At 41.3% G+C, this 14,963-nt stretch overlaps 2 protein-coding genes across 3 annotated transcripts; both read right to left on the reverse strand.

The window, feature by feature from the left end:
* Nucleotides 1-4: 4 nt before the first annotated feature.
* On the reverse strand, nucleotides 5-4,151 carry dync2li1 (dynein, cytoplasmic 2, light intermediate chain 1). Of its 2 annotated transcripts, XM_027011546.2 has the most exons (13): nucleotides 3,979-4,151; nucleotides 3,563-3,695; nucleotides 3,348-3,382; nucleotides 3,195-3,264; nucleotides 3,002-3,090; nucleotides 2,572-2,767; nucleotides 2,417-2,485; nucleotides 2,084-2,161; nucleotides 1,798-1,877; nucleotides 1,577-1,647; nucleotides 1,266-1,363; nucleotides 1,041-1,133; nucleotides 5-239 (listed from the first exon to the last, which is right to left on the reverse strand). In XM_027011546.2, exons 1-13 carry the CDS (start codon nucleotides 3,990-3,992, stop codon nucleotides 183-185), a joined length of 1,083 nt encoding a protein of 360 aa, XP_026867347.2. In that variant the 5' UTR covers nucleotides 3,993-4,151; the 3' UTR covers nucleotides 5-182. The 2 variants fall into 2 exon arrangements, with proteins under 2 accessions (XP_026867347.2, XP_026867348.2); XM_027011547.2 differs by lacking the exon at nucleotides 3,979-4,151 and having other exon boundaries at nucleotides 3,502-3,594.
* A 337-nt stretch (nucleotides 4,152-4,488) lies between these two features.
* abcg5 (ATP-binding cassette, sub-family G (WHITE), member 5) lies at nucleotides 4,489-14,614 on the reverse strand. The gene is made up of 13 exons (XM_027011570.2): nucleotides 14,370-14,614; nucleotides 13,331-13,452; nucleotides 12,821-12,957; nucleotides 10,850-10,948; nucleotides 10,586-10,718; nucleotides 9,809-9,948; nucleotides 9,466-9,595; nucleotides 7,178-7,391; nucleotides 6,823-7,028; nucleotides 5,759-5,897; nucleotides 5,309-5,494; nucleotides 5,044-5,156; nucleotides 4,489-4,949 (listed from the first exon to the last, which is right to left on the reverse strand). Exons 1-13 carry the CDS (start codon nucleotides 14,531-14,533, stop codon nucleotides 4,765-4,767), a joined length of 1,968 nt encoding a protein of 655 aa, XP_026867371.2. The 5' UTR covers nucleotides 14,534-14,614; the 3' UTR covers nucleotides 4,489-4,764.
* Nucleotides 14,615-14,963: the final 349 nt, after the last annotated feature.

Here is a 14,963-nt window from a genome sequence, read left to right on the forward strand (position 1 = left end):
GAGCTTTCACAATCACATGGTATTTATTTAACCAGTCATTTCTATTATTACATGTACACAGCTTTATTATACAGCACAAATATAGTATCAAAGAGGATTTTTCAGAATAAAATTTAGAAATACATAGGCGTCAGACAGTGATGTTAAGCTTTTTAGGATCTGGTTCCCCAGTAAGTGCAGATCTAGATCTCCAAGCCTTTCCATGACTTTGCCTGTTCCCGCTTATACTGATCCAGCTCCTTCACAGACAAGGAAAAAAGGACAATGATCATGTTAGCCTGCAGTGTACACTCCAGCATGCACACACATGCGCACACACACACACACACACACACGTGCACGCGCACACACTTCTTCTGGTTTGGATCAATAAACTCATTACTCCATCAAGTGCCAAAATGGAGAATTTAAATCAATAAATAGATCCAATAATAACAATAATGCCCAGATGGGCACATGAACAAGACTGAGCCTCTCATTTCTAATCACTTTAATCGCACAATAACTGAAAAACAATATCTGAAAACAGCGCTGTGAGAGTTCAATCTGACAGGCCACTCTCTGTTACTGATAAGAGGTTACTGTAGAATCTCACCTACTTCAGCAAAGCATCAGTCAGGTGCTATAACTGTTCGTTAAAAAAAACTGCTGCCTGTCTGGCCTTCAAAGAGAACAGAAGTAGGGCAATAATCCAAAGTGCTGAAATGCAGAAATAATTTAAGATTCCTGGTTCCTATCCAAAAGTCTGGGGATAAATAAATGGATGCTTGGATAAATACCAAAAACAACATATGTGGCTTGCCCAGGCTTACGGAGTCCATTTTATATTTTAATTGTATTATGCAGTCTTCCTGTGGGGTTTTGACATCTACAGCAGAAGTAAGTCAATCACCCTTAGGGCCTACAACCTGGTGCCAGAACAACAACTCTACAAGGAAAACATTCAAAGCCATGCAAACCATACAAAGACCCCATTCCAAAAGTGCTGGAAACTACTCTGAAGGAGTGGCAACTGGCAGTAGGAATCCAAGTGGTGGTACCTGGTCTTTCTGTGCCCTCATTGAGTCTATAAGGGGCTCCTTATACTGGGGATCTCTGGCTGGATCCTTCAACTCTGCATGCTCCTTAGTGCTCTGAGGAAACACAGGCAAAAGCCAAGTTTTTTTAGTTACTTATTACCGAATGCAGTCTTCATGTCATTAACCTGTGTGGTTTTTTTATTGATTGTGGTTTTGTTTTGTTTTTTGGTGGGGTATGGCTAATACCTCTGGAGGGAAAACCCTTTCGAAAACTTTCTTCCACAGGTCCAGTGGGTTTCTAGCATGCAGGGTCCCGATATCAACATCAACTGTAGCAGGTGATCCTGTGTACGAGTAAAGACTATTAGTGAGCTGTGATTTTTTTTTTCATATATTCAAATACTATTTCAAACATTTCTCTAGAGCAGCTGCTGTTAACGGCTACTGTAAATGTTTATGGGGGGTGGGGGGAACACTAACAATGTTCAGGAAGAAAGACATATTCTGCTACAACATGCACTGCCTGCAATAGCCAGAAGGGGGCAATAATCATTCACCTATCTGACTGAGAGAATCCATGCCTGCTGGAACTACAAGAGGTTTGCTGGGGTCTGTAGAGACAGACTTTCTGACAAAACAGAATAAATAGACATAGAACCATTATAGTTGTCAAACCCTGGGATTTTTCCCTTCACACTACAATTGATCAACACTTTGAAATTTGTATTTCATATACACACGTTCATGCACTAATCACTGCAAGTTAATGTTTTCTTACCCTCTCTCTGTTCCAAATGCAAGATGACTGACAAAGCTCCTTGCCTTAGACATTGTGGTCTCTGATTTACTGCTGGTAAACTATGTGGGAAAACAGAGAGGAACTCAGAAAACAGACCATGGTAAACTTATCACAGGTAGTGTCAGTGTTACTTAAAGATATCTACATGACCTTACTGCTACTGTATGAATATTTGTTTTAAAATACACACAATAGTCTTGACTGATAGTTGTGCTCATACAATGAGTTGCTGTCTATTTAAAAATACAAGAACAATTTATCTTACGATCAACGATGCCCCGTAGTAATGAGCCAAGAAACGCAGGGTCTTACAAATCACCTTCCTCTTCTCTGACTCAAAGTCCTGCACAATCAGTTGAATTTAAAAGTTATTTTCAAAGTAAAATAAAAAAATATATAGTTAATTATCATTTTTCCCAGTAAACATCTTGGCTTTAAAGTACTTGTGAAAAATTTGCTTTACCTAAATTTATTTGTCTTTTTTACAGTAGGTTGGTGAGTGTAAGGTGCTGTAAAGGTAGGAATCATGACAGTGTCACGTGATCATGCCCTGATATGTTATGCGGCCACCAATACAGTGGCACTCTGCGGTGCCTACCTGAAAGACGTCAAACTTGCTACCAATGAGCAGAAGAGGCACAGGAAAGGGACTGATGAGTTCTCTGTCCTATTGAAAACACACAAGCTTTATGTTAGAGTGGGCTGAAGAAAAGGAAGCCCCGGTTGTCAATAGCAACAGGTGCTGAGTCTCACTGGGTGCTCCTTGGGGAGGATACGCAAGCCTCTGCTTTGCTGGCCCTGCTGATGGTGTCGTCCAGACTCTCTGGGCCTCTGGGGTAAGGCAGATGCTTTCTCCACCTGGCTGAGGGCTGCATGGAGAAGCTTCTCCACGGTGCCCCAGAGAGCACTGGGCTTAGACAGGTCCACGACAAGTACCACAGAGAGATCACTGTATGGAGAGAGGAAACGCAGCAAGGCAGCATGGGATGAAACACCAATCGGATCCAATCGGGTAATCTCCAACTGATCGTAACTTTTATAAACTGGTGCCACTGCCAGGATTAGCCTCATTCTTTTTGTAAAGTCACATAAGATCAATCAAAGAAAGTAACTATTTTAGCAACTCTAAGGTGTACAAGTAGTGTGTGCGCGCATGCAGATAGGCAGTCAGATTGAGACAGACCTGACATGGGGAGAGGTGATGGGTATCTGCACTAGATCTGCTAATGACATGCCGCCTCCCAGTTCCCACAGGTGAGCTATGTCTTTAGGCTATGTTGAAAGAAAAACGATAACAAACATTAATAATAGTAGTAATTATGCTGTAATACAAAACCTGGCGTAGTTTTAAAGCTCCAAGAGTGTTTTGTTAATACCGTATTGTGTCCCCTTGCTCGCCTACCAAACGTGTACTCCAAAGCAAGCGTCGGTTTGGGCGCTTCATCTCTATAGGGAAACATGAAAGCATAGAGAGGCACCAATGCTTTCATTGTTTTATACATAAATGCTGATGAAAGGTTTTCACTTACCTGTCAAGAAATCTGAGCAATATTGTGGTTTTACCCTAGAAAAAAGATGTAATGATAAGACAAATTTTGCACATGCTCATATACAGTCTGCAGAAAAGATAAAGATCTCAAATGCAAAAATTATTCTTGACTCTTAATATGGATCCAAGCTCACAAGAGCGAAACACATAGTGTTACGAATCATCTGTGCGATCGTTACGTCCGCCTTCGTTTACCCCAGCTTTACTGCCCATAAAAACCACAGTTCTTTCGCAGCCAGCATGGGCATCTTTCTCAGCTTCATCACCACAGGTTCCTTCTTCCTCGGCCCGGACCTCCGCTGCAGCCAAATCCCACAGCGTATGGGCACTACGGAGAAACACGACACTGATCACCAGCGCATCTGTCAAGGCACTTGGTCCATAAGACACGTTAATGGCAAAGTTCTCATTTAGCCAGACGGAAGTTAGCTGTCGAGGTACTTAAATAGCAAGCCATCTGGGTTTTTTTTTTCTTTTACTTAGCTACTTCTACTTAGCCAAGCCAGCTAGAGTTAACCTAGCTAACCTAACGCTAGCTAGCCTAACCTAGATAGCCTAGCTAGCCAACGGAACATTCACTGGAGTAAGACGATTCTTGCGTATCTACTTACTTCATTTTAGGCATCGCTTCCTCGTTCTGCTTTTAATTTTGCATCTTGTTAACGTTTAGCGTGGTTGGTTCGCTAGGTACCTAAATAATGAAATTAGCCGGATAAGCTATATTACGGTTAGTGTAATAGCTAGTTAGCGCGTCTTTAAGCTGCAAAAGATGATTACTGTTGCGAGGGGTTACAGCGCAATTTGATGACGTATTAACCAATCGATTTCTTGGGAATGTAGTTTTTCATGCTGTTGCTTGCGCTGGCCACTAGTCTAAGAAACATTTATGTGTGAAATGTATTTTTTAATCTTAATATTTTCAGTTGGAATCTTAACGCCTGTAGTAACAGTCATTAGTTGTTTTTATGTGTGTGTGTGTGGCACGTTACAACATACTGCATTTCAGTCTATAATTATATTGTAAAAATCTTGCACTTTATAATCCTTACACTACTAAGCAGTGCTACACTCAGTGATGTCCTTGTAGACATTTTACCTTGACTTATTTTTTATAGCTTTATTATGCAAAATGTAATATCTACATTCACACCGATCATCTTTTAATATATTATCTATTAACAACAATAACCAAAGTATAATTGATAAGCTGCACAGAAAAATGCGAATGACCTCTGAGCTCCGAAGGCAATGCAATGCATTCTTGTACTATCAGCTAGTTTAAGGGATCGTGTTTTTAATGTATATTGCAGTGTGACAAAGGTATTGTATATACAAACAACATAACCAGGGACATGCCCTTCTTTCAAACATAAACACACACAAGCATGCACACAATCTTAGCGTCTGACGAGGTAATCTCGTATCTTGAAGCTGATGACCCCCAGCAGTATGAGGGCAGGCAGGAAGGCGTACAGGAGGAGAAAGTCCTGGGTGTAGCGTGAGAGAGCTCCAGGGTAGCCCTGCTCTATAACAAGATTACCATCCTTTATTAGACACGCTTCTGGGAAACCAGCATTCATACCTGAGACATAGCAGAAGGGTGTCAGGGGGTGATTAGTCATTGCTGATTAAAATACGGCCTGTGTCTGACCTGGGAGGAGAGGAGCACTCCTTACCACAGGTGAAGTTCAAACCATAGAACTCAGTGACGATGAGGAGCTCACAGCCATACTTCTGGAAGGTGAGGTAACTTAGCCACTGGAACACCAACGGCATCTGCTGAGTGCCCCTGTTCTCACAAGAGCAGAAGCACCCACGCAACACACAGCACTGAATCAATGCCGACATATTAGTCTCTACTGCGGTAGGCCTGTGTGATCACGCCATATTCGTGGCATATAGAAAATGAAAGAAAGCATAATCATAGCATCATTGTGTTACCTGAGGAAGCCTGAGCCCACCATGATCCCAGCTATGTTGAGCAAGGCCACTCCACTGTTAACCATGTTGGGGTCTTGAATGACCCCCAGAAGGACTAGTGTCAGGAGCTCACCCGTGATGTGGGGCACCATGATCACAGCTGTAAAACACATGAACCGCCAGGGATCAGGGTTCATGCCCACGGTCCTGAGACACACACACACACACACACACACACAGAGACTGAAAGGATACAGTATGTAATCAACAAGTAACTATAGAGCACATGCTAAGGACCAAGCAGAACATGTTTTATGGGTTGTCTTCACGGTCTTGCCCTTTAGTTACCCAGTCACACACCTTTTCCTGCCATGCCACCTTCCCCAGAAGAAGCTTATTAGGCTAAAGTTCGGAGATGGTGCCACACGTGAACGTGAGACACACCCACGGAGGGGAAAAACACAGACTCACCAGTAGAGGAAAGACGTGAATACAAATACACTGACGATACTGAAGGGGAGGATGTGGATAATGTAGGCCAAGAGTATCTGCCACTTCTGATACAGCCCATCCTTGCTCTCCTGATCGGCTATAGCCCTCAGAGCAGGGACTGCAAGGAACAAAGGGCAACTTATACATGGATTAAGGTGATGAAAGTAAGCCAAAATCAAACCAGCTAATAATGCATCATTAAGGTGTAATAATACGTCACATTTTTGGTTATGACATGTCATTAATACATTGAACCTTTGGCTCACTTTCAGCGGCAGGCGCTCTGTACAGATATATTCACCTCACACACATACCTTTTAAATATATTTAAGAATATTCTTTTTTTAACAATTATTATATATATTTTCTATGCAATTCGCACGGCATTCTTGCAGTAAAGGACTTTGTAAGATGAATCGTATCATAGTAAGAGAAAGGTTAAAATACAGTAGCAAGGTAATGTGTGATAGTACTGAAAATTATGGTGAACTCAAGGCTAACCAACAGTTACAGAAAAGCAGAAGTGCTTATGAGCTGCTTACTGCAGTAGAGGACCTTCACCTCTCTTATCTTCACTGAATGCACTGAGAGGAAATGAAGACAGGGGAGTTGAGACCAACTCCTGGTCTGGGAACCATCATGTCAACTTAAGGAGTTTGACTACTGAAGCCCAGTTCTCCTGCTTTTTGCTCTAAGGTTTATAATCCCTAAGAAAATGTATTTCATGAAAAACAAGTATAACTGTGCACTGTAATGTCTTTCAGGTGTGTGGATCTTATTTGAAAAAGTGTTTGCCAAGTTGCATGTGGACTTTCATGCATTACAGGAGCATTTCAGAGTAACTCTGAAACCCCATCATCTTTTAACATAGAGGTTGTTAAGTGCTCCTCTCAGTAAAGACTTGTGGGTATTTCTTTAACTTTTGAATAAAGAAAAGAGCAGATGCGTTACGGCCTTACAGTTTGCATGGCCCAGATATGTGGAAAACACCGGAATTCAAATGTACTTTTGTTGAATCTGATAAACAGGCGGACGTAACTTACACAGGGCCACAGCATTGAGCATGCCAGTGTACGGAGAAGCGCCCACACACTGGTAGATGATCCCAATTCGGTCCTGTACTGCACCCTTAGTGACATCATTGTCTAGATTTATAACAAAGAAGGCTATAAAGAGCCCATAGATGAGATTTTGAGAGAGACGCATGAGAACGCCCATCCTGTCTCGTGACAAGTTCCGCACAGTCCTCCTGAAGAGAGAGAGAGAGAGAGAGAGAGAGAGAGAGAGAGAGAGAGAGAGAGAATTCTTTTCCCTGAAAAAATTATAATTTGGTCACAAACTGTTGTTAAACATTACTAAATGTTAAACCGATCAAGGCCGATAATATAAGCTCCTCACCTAACAAGGACGCCCAGTTTTGAAATACAGTTTGGGGATTCCTTGCTCTTGAAGGGAATCACGGGTTTGTCAGGATGCTGACAGCTCTTCTCAATCCTGTCCACCATGCTCTGATAGATCGCTGAGCTCTGATACGCTGAGGTTATATCATGCATTCGCCTATAGGTGGCAGCCTCTCTCTCACTACAGCGTGTGTCCACCGAGGTGAGGTCCACTGGTAGACAAGGAAGTCACTAAATTATGACAGGGACTGTTAATCTCCAGTCTGAGCAAATATCGTTAAAAGTGCGAAGAGTTATTTAAGTTCACATAAGGCGAGGGCTTATTCCTCCCTCTGTTTTAAACTAAAGTAACCTTAACACTGTTGCTAATCATACAAGGTTCAACTCTTTCAAATAATAGCTAAGCATCTACACATTTTTTTAATCTATCTGTTTTTGTTCTTTAACTCTGTATCCTTGACCATCATCTGTTGTGTATTGTTTGTTACTTTTTTTTGGAGGGGGGGGTTCCATATTTATTTTATGAGTTTTATATATATATATATATATATATATATATATATATATATATATATATATATATATATATATATATATATATATATATATATATGTTAACCAACCAGACATAGTACTGGTGGACAAACAGAAGAGTGATAGATGTCACAATCTCAAGTGATAGCAACATCAGAAACAAGGAACACTAAAAGCTCGACAAATACCAAGGGCTGAAAGAAGAGTTAGAAAAGATGTGGAGGGTGAAGGCAACTGTAGTTGATTTCCCACGGAAATCAGAGCACTAGGGGCTGTAACCCCCAGACTGGGAGAATGGCTCCAATAGATACCAGGAACAACATCCAACATCCATGCAGAAGAGTGCAGTCCTGGGAACAGATAATATAATACACAGGACTCTTGGGCTCCCAGGCCTCTGCTAGAGGACCCAAGCTTGAAGGTAAATGACTGCCCAGAGGGCAAGTGGGGAATTTATACAGACACACACACACACACACACAAACTATACATATATATATAAAGAGCGCGAGAGAGAGAGAGAGAGAGAGAGAGAGAGAGAGAGAGAGAGAGAGAGAGAGAGAGAGAGAGAGAGGCTGAGATTCAGACTGATAGAGAGAATGTTTCTGACAGAGATCCTTAAAGTTTTTGCACAGCTGATGAAGGACATCTGTCCGAAACATTCTATTTCTCTGGAAAGTGTGTACTTCAGTACAATTTTGAAAATCTCTTCATCTCTTGCTACAGTGCACTGCAGTTACTCTCCTGGAATCTTCTTATATATATATATATATATATAAAATGGATGATGATGATGATTATCTTTATTATTATTATTATTATTATTAGCAGTAGTACTAGTACTAGTACTAATAGTAGTTCTAGTATTATTCCAAACCCAGCTTTGTCATCTACTGCAACTCGTGCTTTGCTGGTCTTTCTCTACGGGCCATCAGACCTCTACAACTGATCCAGAAAGTAGCACAATTAGTCTTCAATCTCCTGAGGGACAAGCAATTCACTCCACTGCTGTGTTCCCTTCTCTGGTTTCCAGTAGCTGCACGCATCAGATTTAAAACCCTGACGCTTGCCTACAAAAGCCAAAAATGGACCAGCCCCCAGCACATCCCCACATGATGACGATGGTTAAAGCCTAATCCGTAACTCAAGCACTTCGAACCTCAAGTATGTTCCGACAGCAGAGTCCCTTGCAGTCTTCAAACACATACTGAAGACTTATTTATTTGTGGAATATTTAAATGAGCATTGATCCTGCACCTATGATATTTCATACTACTGCATCAGCAACTGAAACTCTAGCACTTGTTGGGTATTGTGTGATGCTGAACCAATCGTTGTGTGATTTAGAGATTGTCTATAGAACTTGTGCTCATTCTTATTTTGCTCTTCTTCCAGGTATCAGCATTGATTCCTGTATTTCGCAGTATTCTTGCTCAACAGTATCTTGAAGTCAAACCTACTGTACTGGCTAGGACACATTCTGTGAGTAGATGACAAAGCACTTTTGTAAGTCGCTCTGGATAAGAGCGTATGCAAAATGTAAATGTAAATGTAAATATGTTTTTAAAGAATAAGTCATTTTACTATTTTACATTAAGCTGTATAAAGGAGATGGGGAAGAAAGAGGGAAAGATATAGAGGTGTGAGAAAGTGAATGAAACCCTCAAGAAATAGTACAATACAACTGATAGAAAATCGTTAAGTAGTAGTAGAATACCATAAATATTAAACACTTAATTAGTGGTACAATACCATAGATATCAAAGGGGTTGCAATACTCTGGACACTCATAGCCACAGATACTGAAGAAATCCACCATCTCTTCAGGCTGCCCACAAAACACCAACTCTCCACAGCTCATAATGGCTATTCTGCTGAAGATCTGTGGGCAGAAAGAGACACTTACACTTCTGCTAATTACTGCATCCTGACCTTGAGACTTGACCTTGCCTGATAAACCATCTACATTTATGACTAGGATACGTGACTGTTATGGTATTTGATATGATTGACATCTAGGTTGCTGCCTTGCTTGTAAAACTAGTTTAATACCAGTGTGCCTTTGTTAGCAACTTCACAGCATCTTCGCACTTACTCTGAATAGTTCTGAGCGTGGTTGGTGGATGGTCACTATGACAATACGGTCCCTCTTGGCTAACTCTGCCAGCAGCACTACAATCTGATTGGCTGTCATACTGTCCAGGCCAGTGGTTGGCTCATCCAGGAGGATCACCTCTGCGATGGCACAAGTTAGAACGTTAGAAACACGAGGAAGTAGAGAAAAAGCAGACAAGTAACTTTTCCACTCTGTGTCCTCCTTATGAAACTTTATGATGATTATCATTTAACACATTAAATCATCCAATTAATAGAGCAATTAATAAGTTTGCCTTTGTCTAAAGTTAGAGCCAAATTAATTGCATGATTAATTCATTTCCTGCTTGATTGGAGACAGCAGACGATGAAAAACCTTTATAATTGGCAGAGGGTATGTTCAGTTAAAAAGGGGCTTGACTAATCCTTGGTCCAGAGTCCCTGGATGCCATTCAAGTCCAAGGAGCCAGATAAAGTATCCCAGAGGTACCCTCAAGGAGTACAGCTTTAATTCCATATTTATGATAACCCTGCCTTTCAGTCTTTTAATAGTCTCCTTCTCCCAGTCTGTGTCTGCTGTGCTGGACAGTCAGTGCTTCCATTCCTCTATGTCTGCGTACATCTCTTTTCACCAACGATGTGTGCATATGCAGCATTCACAAACATGTTTTCACACCGCACTAAGATCCTGTCTGGTTCATGTTGCTAACGTGTGGGCCAGGTACGCATGTGGTTACTGAGCTGCCAGGCAGGTGAAAGGGCAGCCCTGTGCACTCACTGGGGTCCTGAAGCAGTTGGCTCGCTATCGACACCCTCCTCCTCTCTCCTCCAGAGATGCCGGGAAAAATTCGGCCGCCAATCACGCTGTGAGCCACGTGGCTTAGGCTCAGCTCCGCCATGACGGCATCCACCTAGGAAATAGGAGCAGGTGGGTGAGCTTCACGCACTGGCACACCTGTAACGACATTAGGTTCCACCCAAACAAAATGTAGTGTCCATGGAACTGGGCCCACACGCTCTGTAGTGACACGGGGCGAATCACCTTCTTGCGGATAGCTTGGGCAGAGTGCCACCTCAGGGCCAGTTGAGCCGTGAATGTCAGTGTCTCCTCCACTGTCAGATAGCTCAGGAGATTGTCACTCTGAGAACGGGTGAGAAAGGGATAGTGCCCATTAGAGAGGAATGGCAGGGAAATGTTTTCACACAATCAACTCCACAAATGCAATAGAGCATAAAAGGCTGTCATTTGAAGCCCGGTGAAGGGGTTTGTAAAGCCATTTCTATTTTCATCAAAAGTATCATATCAAGGCCCTAAAACTTACATTAAAATTCCTTATTCAGATAAATTATTCAGATTCTTAGGATTTTCTGAAAAACTAAATGTAGGTGACGAAAACCTATATCAGCCATATTAGCCATATGGGTAATGCGTTACTTAAACCCTACGTCATAACACTAACATAGCCATGTCATAAACATGTCATGTCATCTGTCATATGCTTTAACGACGGCACCTTCATGGTGCATTTGTGTGTGTTATAAGACTGTAATGACAAATGTACTGATAGTTCTAATGATCACGGAGGAACTATGTCAGGTAAAAACACTTGGGCTCATTCAGAATTTCTTGGAAGAGTGCAACTTAAACAGATCATAATTTAATTATGTCCTTTGTTAAGACAGTAATAACAGTATTGTTTCCAATATCCTATTCCATGTATAACTACCTTTGGTTGTGCCCAAAAAGGTCACCTAAACCTGCCCACTTGAGCAGAGTCTATGTTTGAGAGGTCATAGACCCCTTGAGCACTGCATCAAGCAAATATACACCTCAGGGCTATTTAAAAACACGAGTAGTAATGCTTTATATTATGGTTATATTTAATCCCTTTGTGAATGTAGATTTTATGTCAGTGAAGACATTCATTTAGAAATCATTATGAAAAACTGGCAGCCAATGATGTCTTATGTTTTTTTGATATAACATTTTATAATGTTTCTAATACAGCAGTGAAATTTATATATACAATTTTAAAATATACTTCTGATATTTGAGCAGTCATTACCATATTTGAAGTATATAGTATTTTTAAAATGCTTGATTTTGTTATGACCTCTTTGTAACATGTTAATATAAAGTATATGACATGTGCATTATACCATGACATTTGCCATGACATATGTGCTGACACCATTAGGATTTTTTAAGAATCGTAATATGTTGCATAAGTTCTAGCTAGCTTGGCTTTTTAACAGTGAGATTTTGTCAGTGACCTAAAAGCCTGGAGTTAACGGTGGCTTGTAGTTTAGAGGTAAGAACTAGGAGGATTTAATGAAACAATTGTATCTTTATGATAATAAGTATATGGGTTTCCAGACAGTTAGTAATCTCTCAAATATTTTTTTCTTTGTTGACGTGAAAAGGGTTGAAGTGGTGGAGGTGATGAATGGTCCAAAAGAGAATGTCCTTGTACGACTGAGTTCTTAATATAAGTTCTTAACTTAAGTTTCAGCACTGTTTGAGGGACCATTTCAGTATCTCTGTGTTTAAATAATGACTTCATGCTCTAATATCACCAACTCCAATTTGCCCATGAGAACAGAATTAATGACTGGATTAACTTATAGCCCCCAGTAGTCCTTACTTTATATCTATAATAATATAAGCGATTACTCCAAATGAGTGTGGTCTCTCCATGATGATTTAACTTTGCAGTGGATACACATGACTTGTTTAGAGGAAGATTAAGAAGGACCAGTCTTGTTTCAGCACAGAAACTTTAGTACCCTCTCTGTCGACTTTATTGAGTGTGTAAAAGTTTTTTGTGCTGCTTTGCAGACCTAACCTCCATTCACCCAGACAGATACCCCTTACCCACTTCTTTCATTCACTGTAGGTTCACAGACCAAAGGTCAGCTCAGCGTTAGCCAGCAACACACAAGCTCACACACACCTTGCACATGTGTCTGTGTACTCATTGGTTTATCTGTACACACTGGTTTGTCTACTCACTTGTAGCACATAGGAGAAGCATTCCTGAAACTGGTCTTGCTTGATTTTCCTTCCGTTCACAAACACTTCACCAGTGAGAGTGCCGCTTTTTCCAATCCGTCCTGCGATAGCGTCTAACAGAGTGGTCTTCCCAGAGCCTGAAGAGAGACACTACTATTCAGACACACTGGAAGGCGCTTCTAGATGTCAGCATCATAGTATTTGCCTATGGTGTAATTGGTGAGCAATTTGTATGCTATGAATTACTAAAAAGTGATTTCACTACCATCACTACACTAGTGATTATTAAAGCTCACTCTTAGCTACTTTTGTTCCAGATTCAGCATTATTAGAGAAAAATTTATATTTTCCCTTTGAAATATACCACTGAAATACATAGCTGCCAGTTAGCAGGAGAATACACAAGCCATCCTTCTACTTCAGATGCGTTCCCTCCCACAGTGGCACTTGCCTCCTGAGATGTTCATCTAAAATACCTACATACACAAACCTGCCCACGAGGACCCTCACCTGAGTTCCCCAGGATGCCTAGTATCTGGCCACTGTCCACATGAAGCATCACCTCGTTCAGGATCTGCCGTGTCCATTTTTTTCTGTAGGAGCTGAGGTTCCACCAGGGCCCTACATGCTCACTTACACAAGCAGCAAACACAGCAGACAGCATACAGAAAATGATGCCACTGTACATAAACACAGACCTGAAAGCATGTTCAAATATGGGAGACACTGGTTTAGGTGTTAGTCACTTCTAGTTAGCAGAAGTGTACTTTTTTGTTACTCAGACAGCAAAAACAACTCATGATAAAAGTAGAGAATTAGGTTGCTTACAATATATGATATCTGATATTAAAATTAAAGGAGCAATGAGTCAATTTTATCACCTAAAAGTAGATCACATGAGATGTAGCAGCTCACATGAGATGAAGAATCAAATGCTTTGTAGTCCTCAAATGAAGCAGCTAATGCTCCATAGAACTTGTTTAAAATAGATTTAGAACAGAATCTTTGAAACATCCAGTACACTAGGTGACAGTCTGCTTCATAATGTGAAGAAGAATAGTTGGAAACATGACTTGTTGCTCCTTTAATTGTTGAAATAGTTATAAAATCTAAAATATAATAATATAATAATGTATAAGAAATAAAATATCATAGGACATTTTCAAGCAGTGTACTGTTTGTAAAAGAGAAAGCTGATAAAGTTGAGCGTACAATTTTTCATCCAGTGTGAACATTGTTATGCCCTTCAGTTGTTTTTTTAAATATATAAATAGATATATAAAATATCTCTGTAGGCGCTTTCACGTGAGCAGCAACACTTGCCAGCCTCTATTTCAGAAGACATTTTCAGCATTAACATGCTTTTCATTTGGCAGTACATTTAAGGCAGCCAGCAGAGAGCCAGATTTGATAAAAATCAGTATTAGTTCCTGATGGACATCAGTTTGCCAGGTGTTTGCCAGCAATGATCATTATCGAAGTGTGATGCTCACATGACAGTGTAAATGTGTATGTTAAAAACTTTGTTTCGATGAGGGAACATTCCTACCTGACTGTGTAGGAGGCTTTCTTCACGCTAAGGCTGCAGGACGGCTGCCTTTGGGCTGGCAAAGGTGGGTTCTGCTTGCTGGTCCTCTTCTCAGACACAAACTTGAAAGATTCACTTTTTCCATTTTTCAGGCATCCGGTCTGCATGGAGTAGGAGTCCCTCATGCTGCCAACCACCTGCTGGTTCCCAGACTTGGATGCAGTTTCTCCCAGGTCCCCTCTCGTGCCTGTGTGTCCATTCCACCGCGGCTGGCACCATAAACAGAAAAGCTTATCAGTGGACCTTTGCCCGGTGCGTTATATAGAGCAGGCTTTGAGAGTGCCACCTCTCTACAGCAGCACAAGACAGCAGAGGGACTGGCAGGTGCTCTCACAGGTTTCCAACCCAGACCCAGGGGTCTCAGGCCCCAGTCGGCGACTCCACCGCTCGCGCCCACCAGGTGCCACGTCCTGCAAGAGCGTGTTCGATTCAGGAAGCGGCTCCTGCTTCTTGGCACAGCCGGCGAGCATGCTGAGCGGAACCCACAAAGAGGAAACCAGGGCAAGTAAACAGACTAAACTGGGGCGCTAAGATGCAACACAGGGCAGGCAGCAC

This window comes from Electrophorus electricus, chromosome 11 (genome assembly GCF_013358815.1).
Source record: "Electrophorus electricus isolate fEleEle1 chromosome 11, fEleEle1.pri, whole genome shotgun sequence".
NCBI lineage: Eukaryota > Metazoa > Chordata > Actinopteri > Gymnotiformes > Gymnotidae > Electrophorus > Electrophorus electricus.

Bases quoted from the DNA above. Each gene is read 5' to 3' on its own strand.
- dync2li1 (XM_027011546.2), bottom strand. The intron at 2,486-2,571 runs GTGAGACTCAGC...TGTTTTCAATAG, and splicing joins TCCTCCCCAAGGAGCACCCA to GACAGAGAACTCATCAGTCC. The intron at 2,162-2,416 runs GTAGGCACCGCA...CTGATTGTGCAG, and splicing joins GCAAGTTTGACGTCTTTCAG to GACTTTGAGTCAGAGAAGAG.
- abcg5 (XM_027011570.2), bottom strand. From the start codon at position 14,533: ATGAGGGACTCCTACTCCATGCAGACCGGATGCCTGAAAAATGGAAAA. The intron at 10,949-12,820 runs GTGAGTAGACAA...ACCCGTTCTCAG, and splicing joins GCTTCTCCTATGTGCTACAA to AGTGACAATCTCCTGAGCTA. The intron at 7,392-9,465 runs GTATTGTACCAC...CTTGTCTACCAG, and splicing joins CAACCCCTTTGATATCTATG to TGGACCTCACCTCGGTGGAC.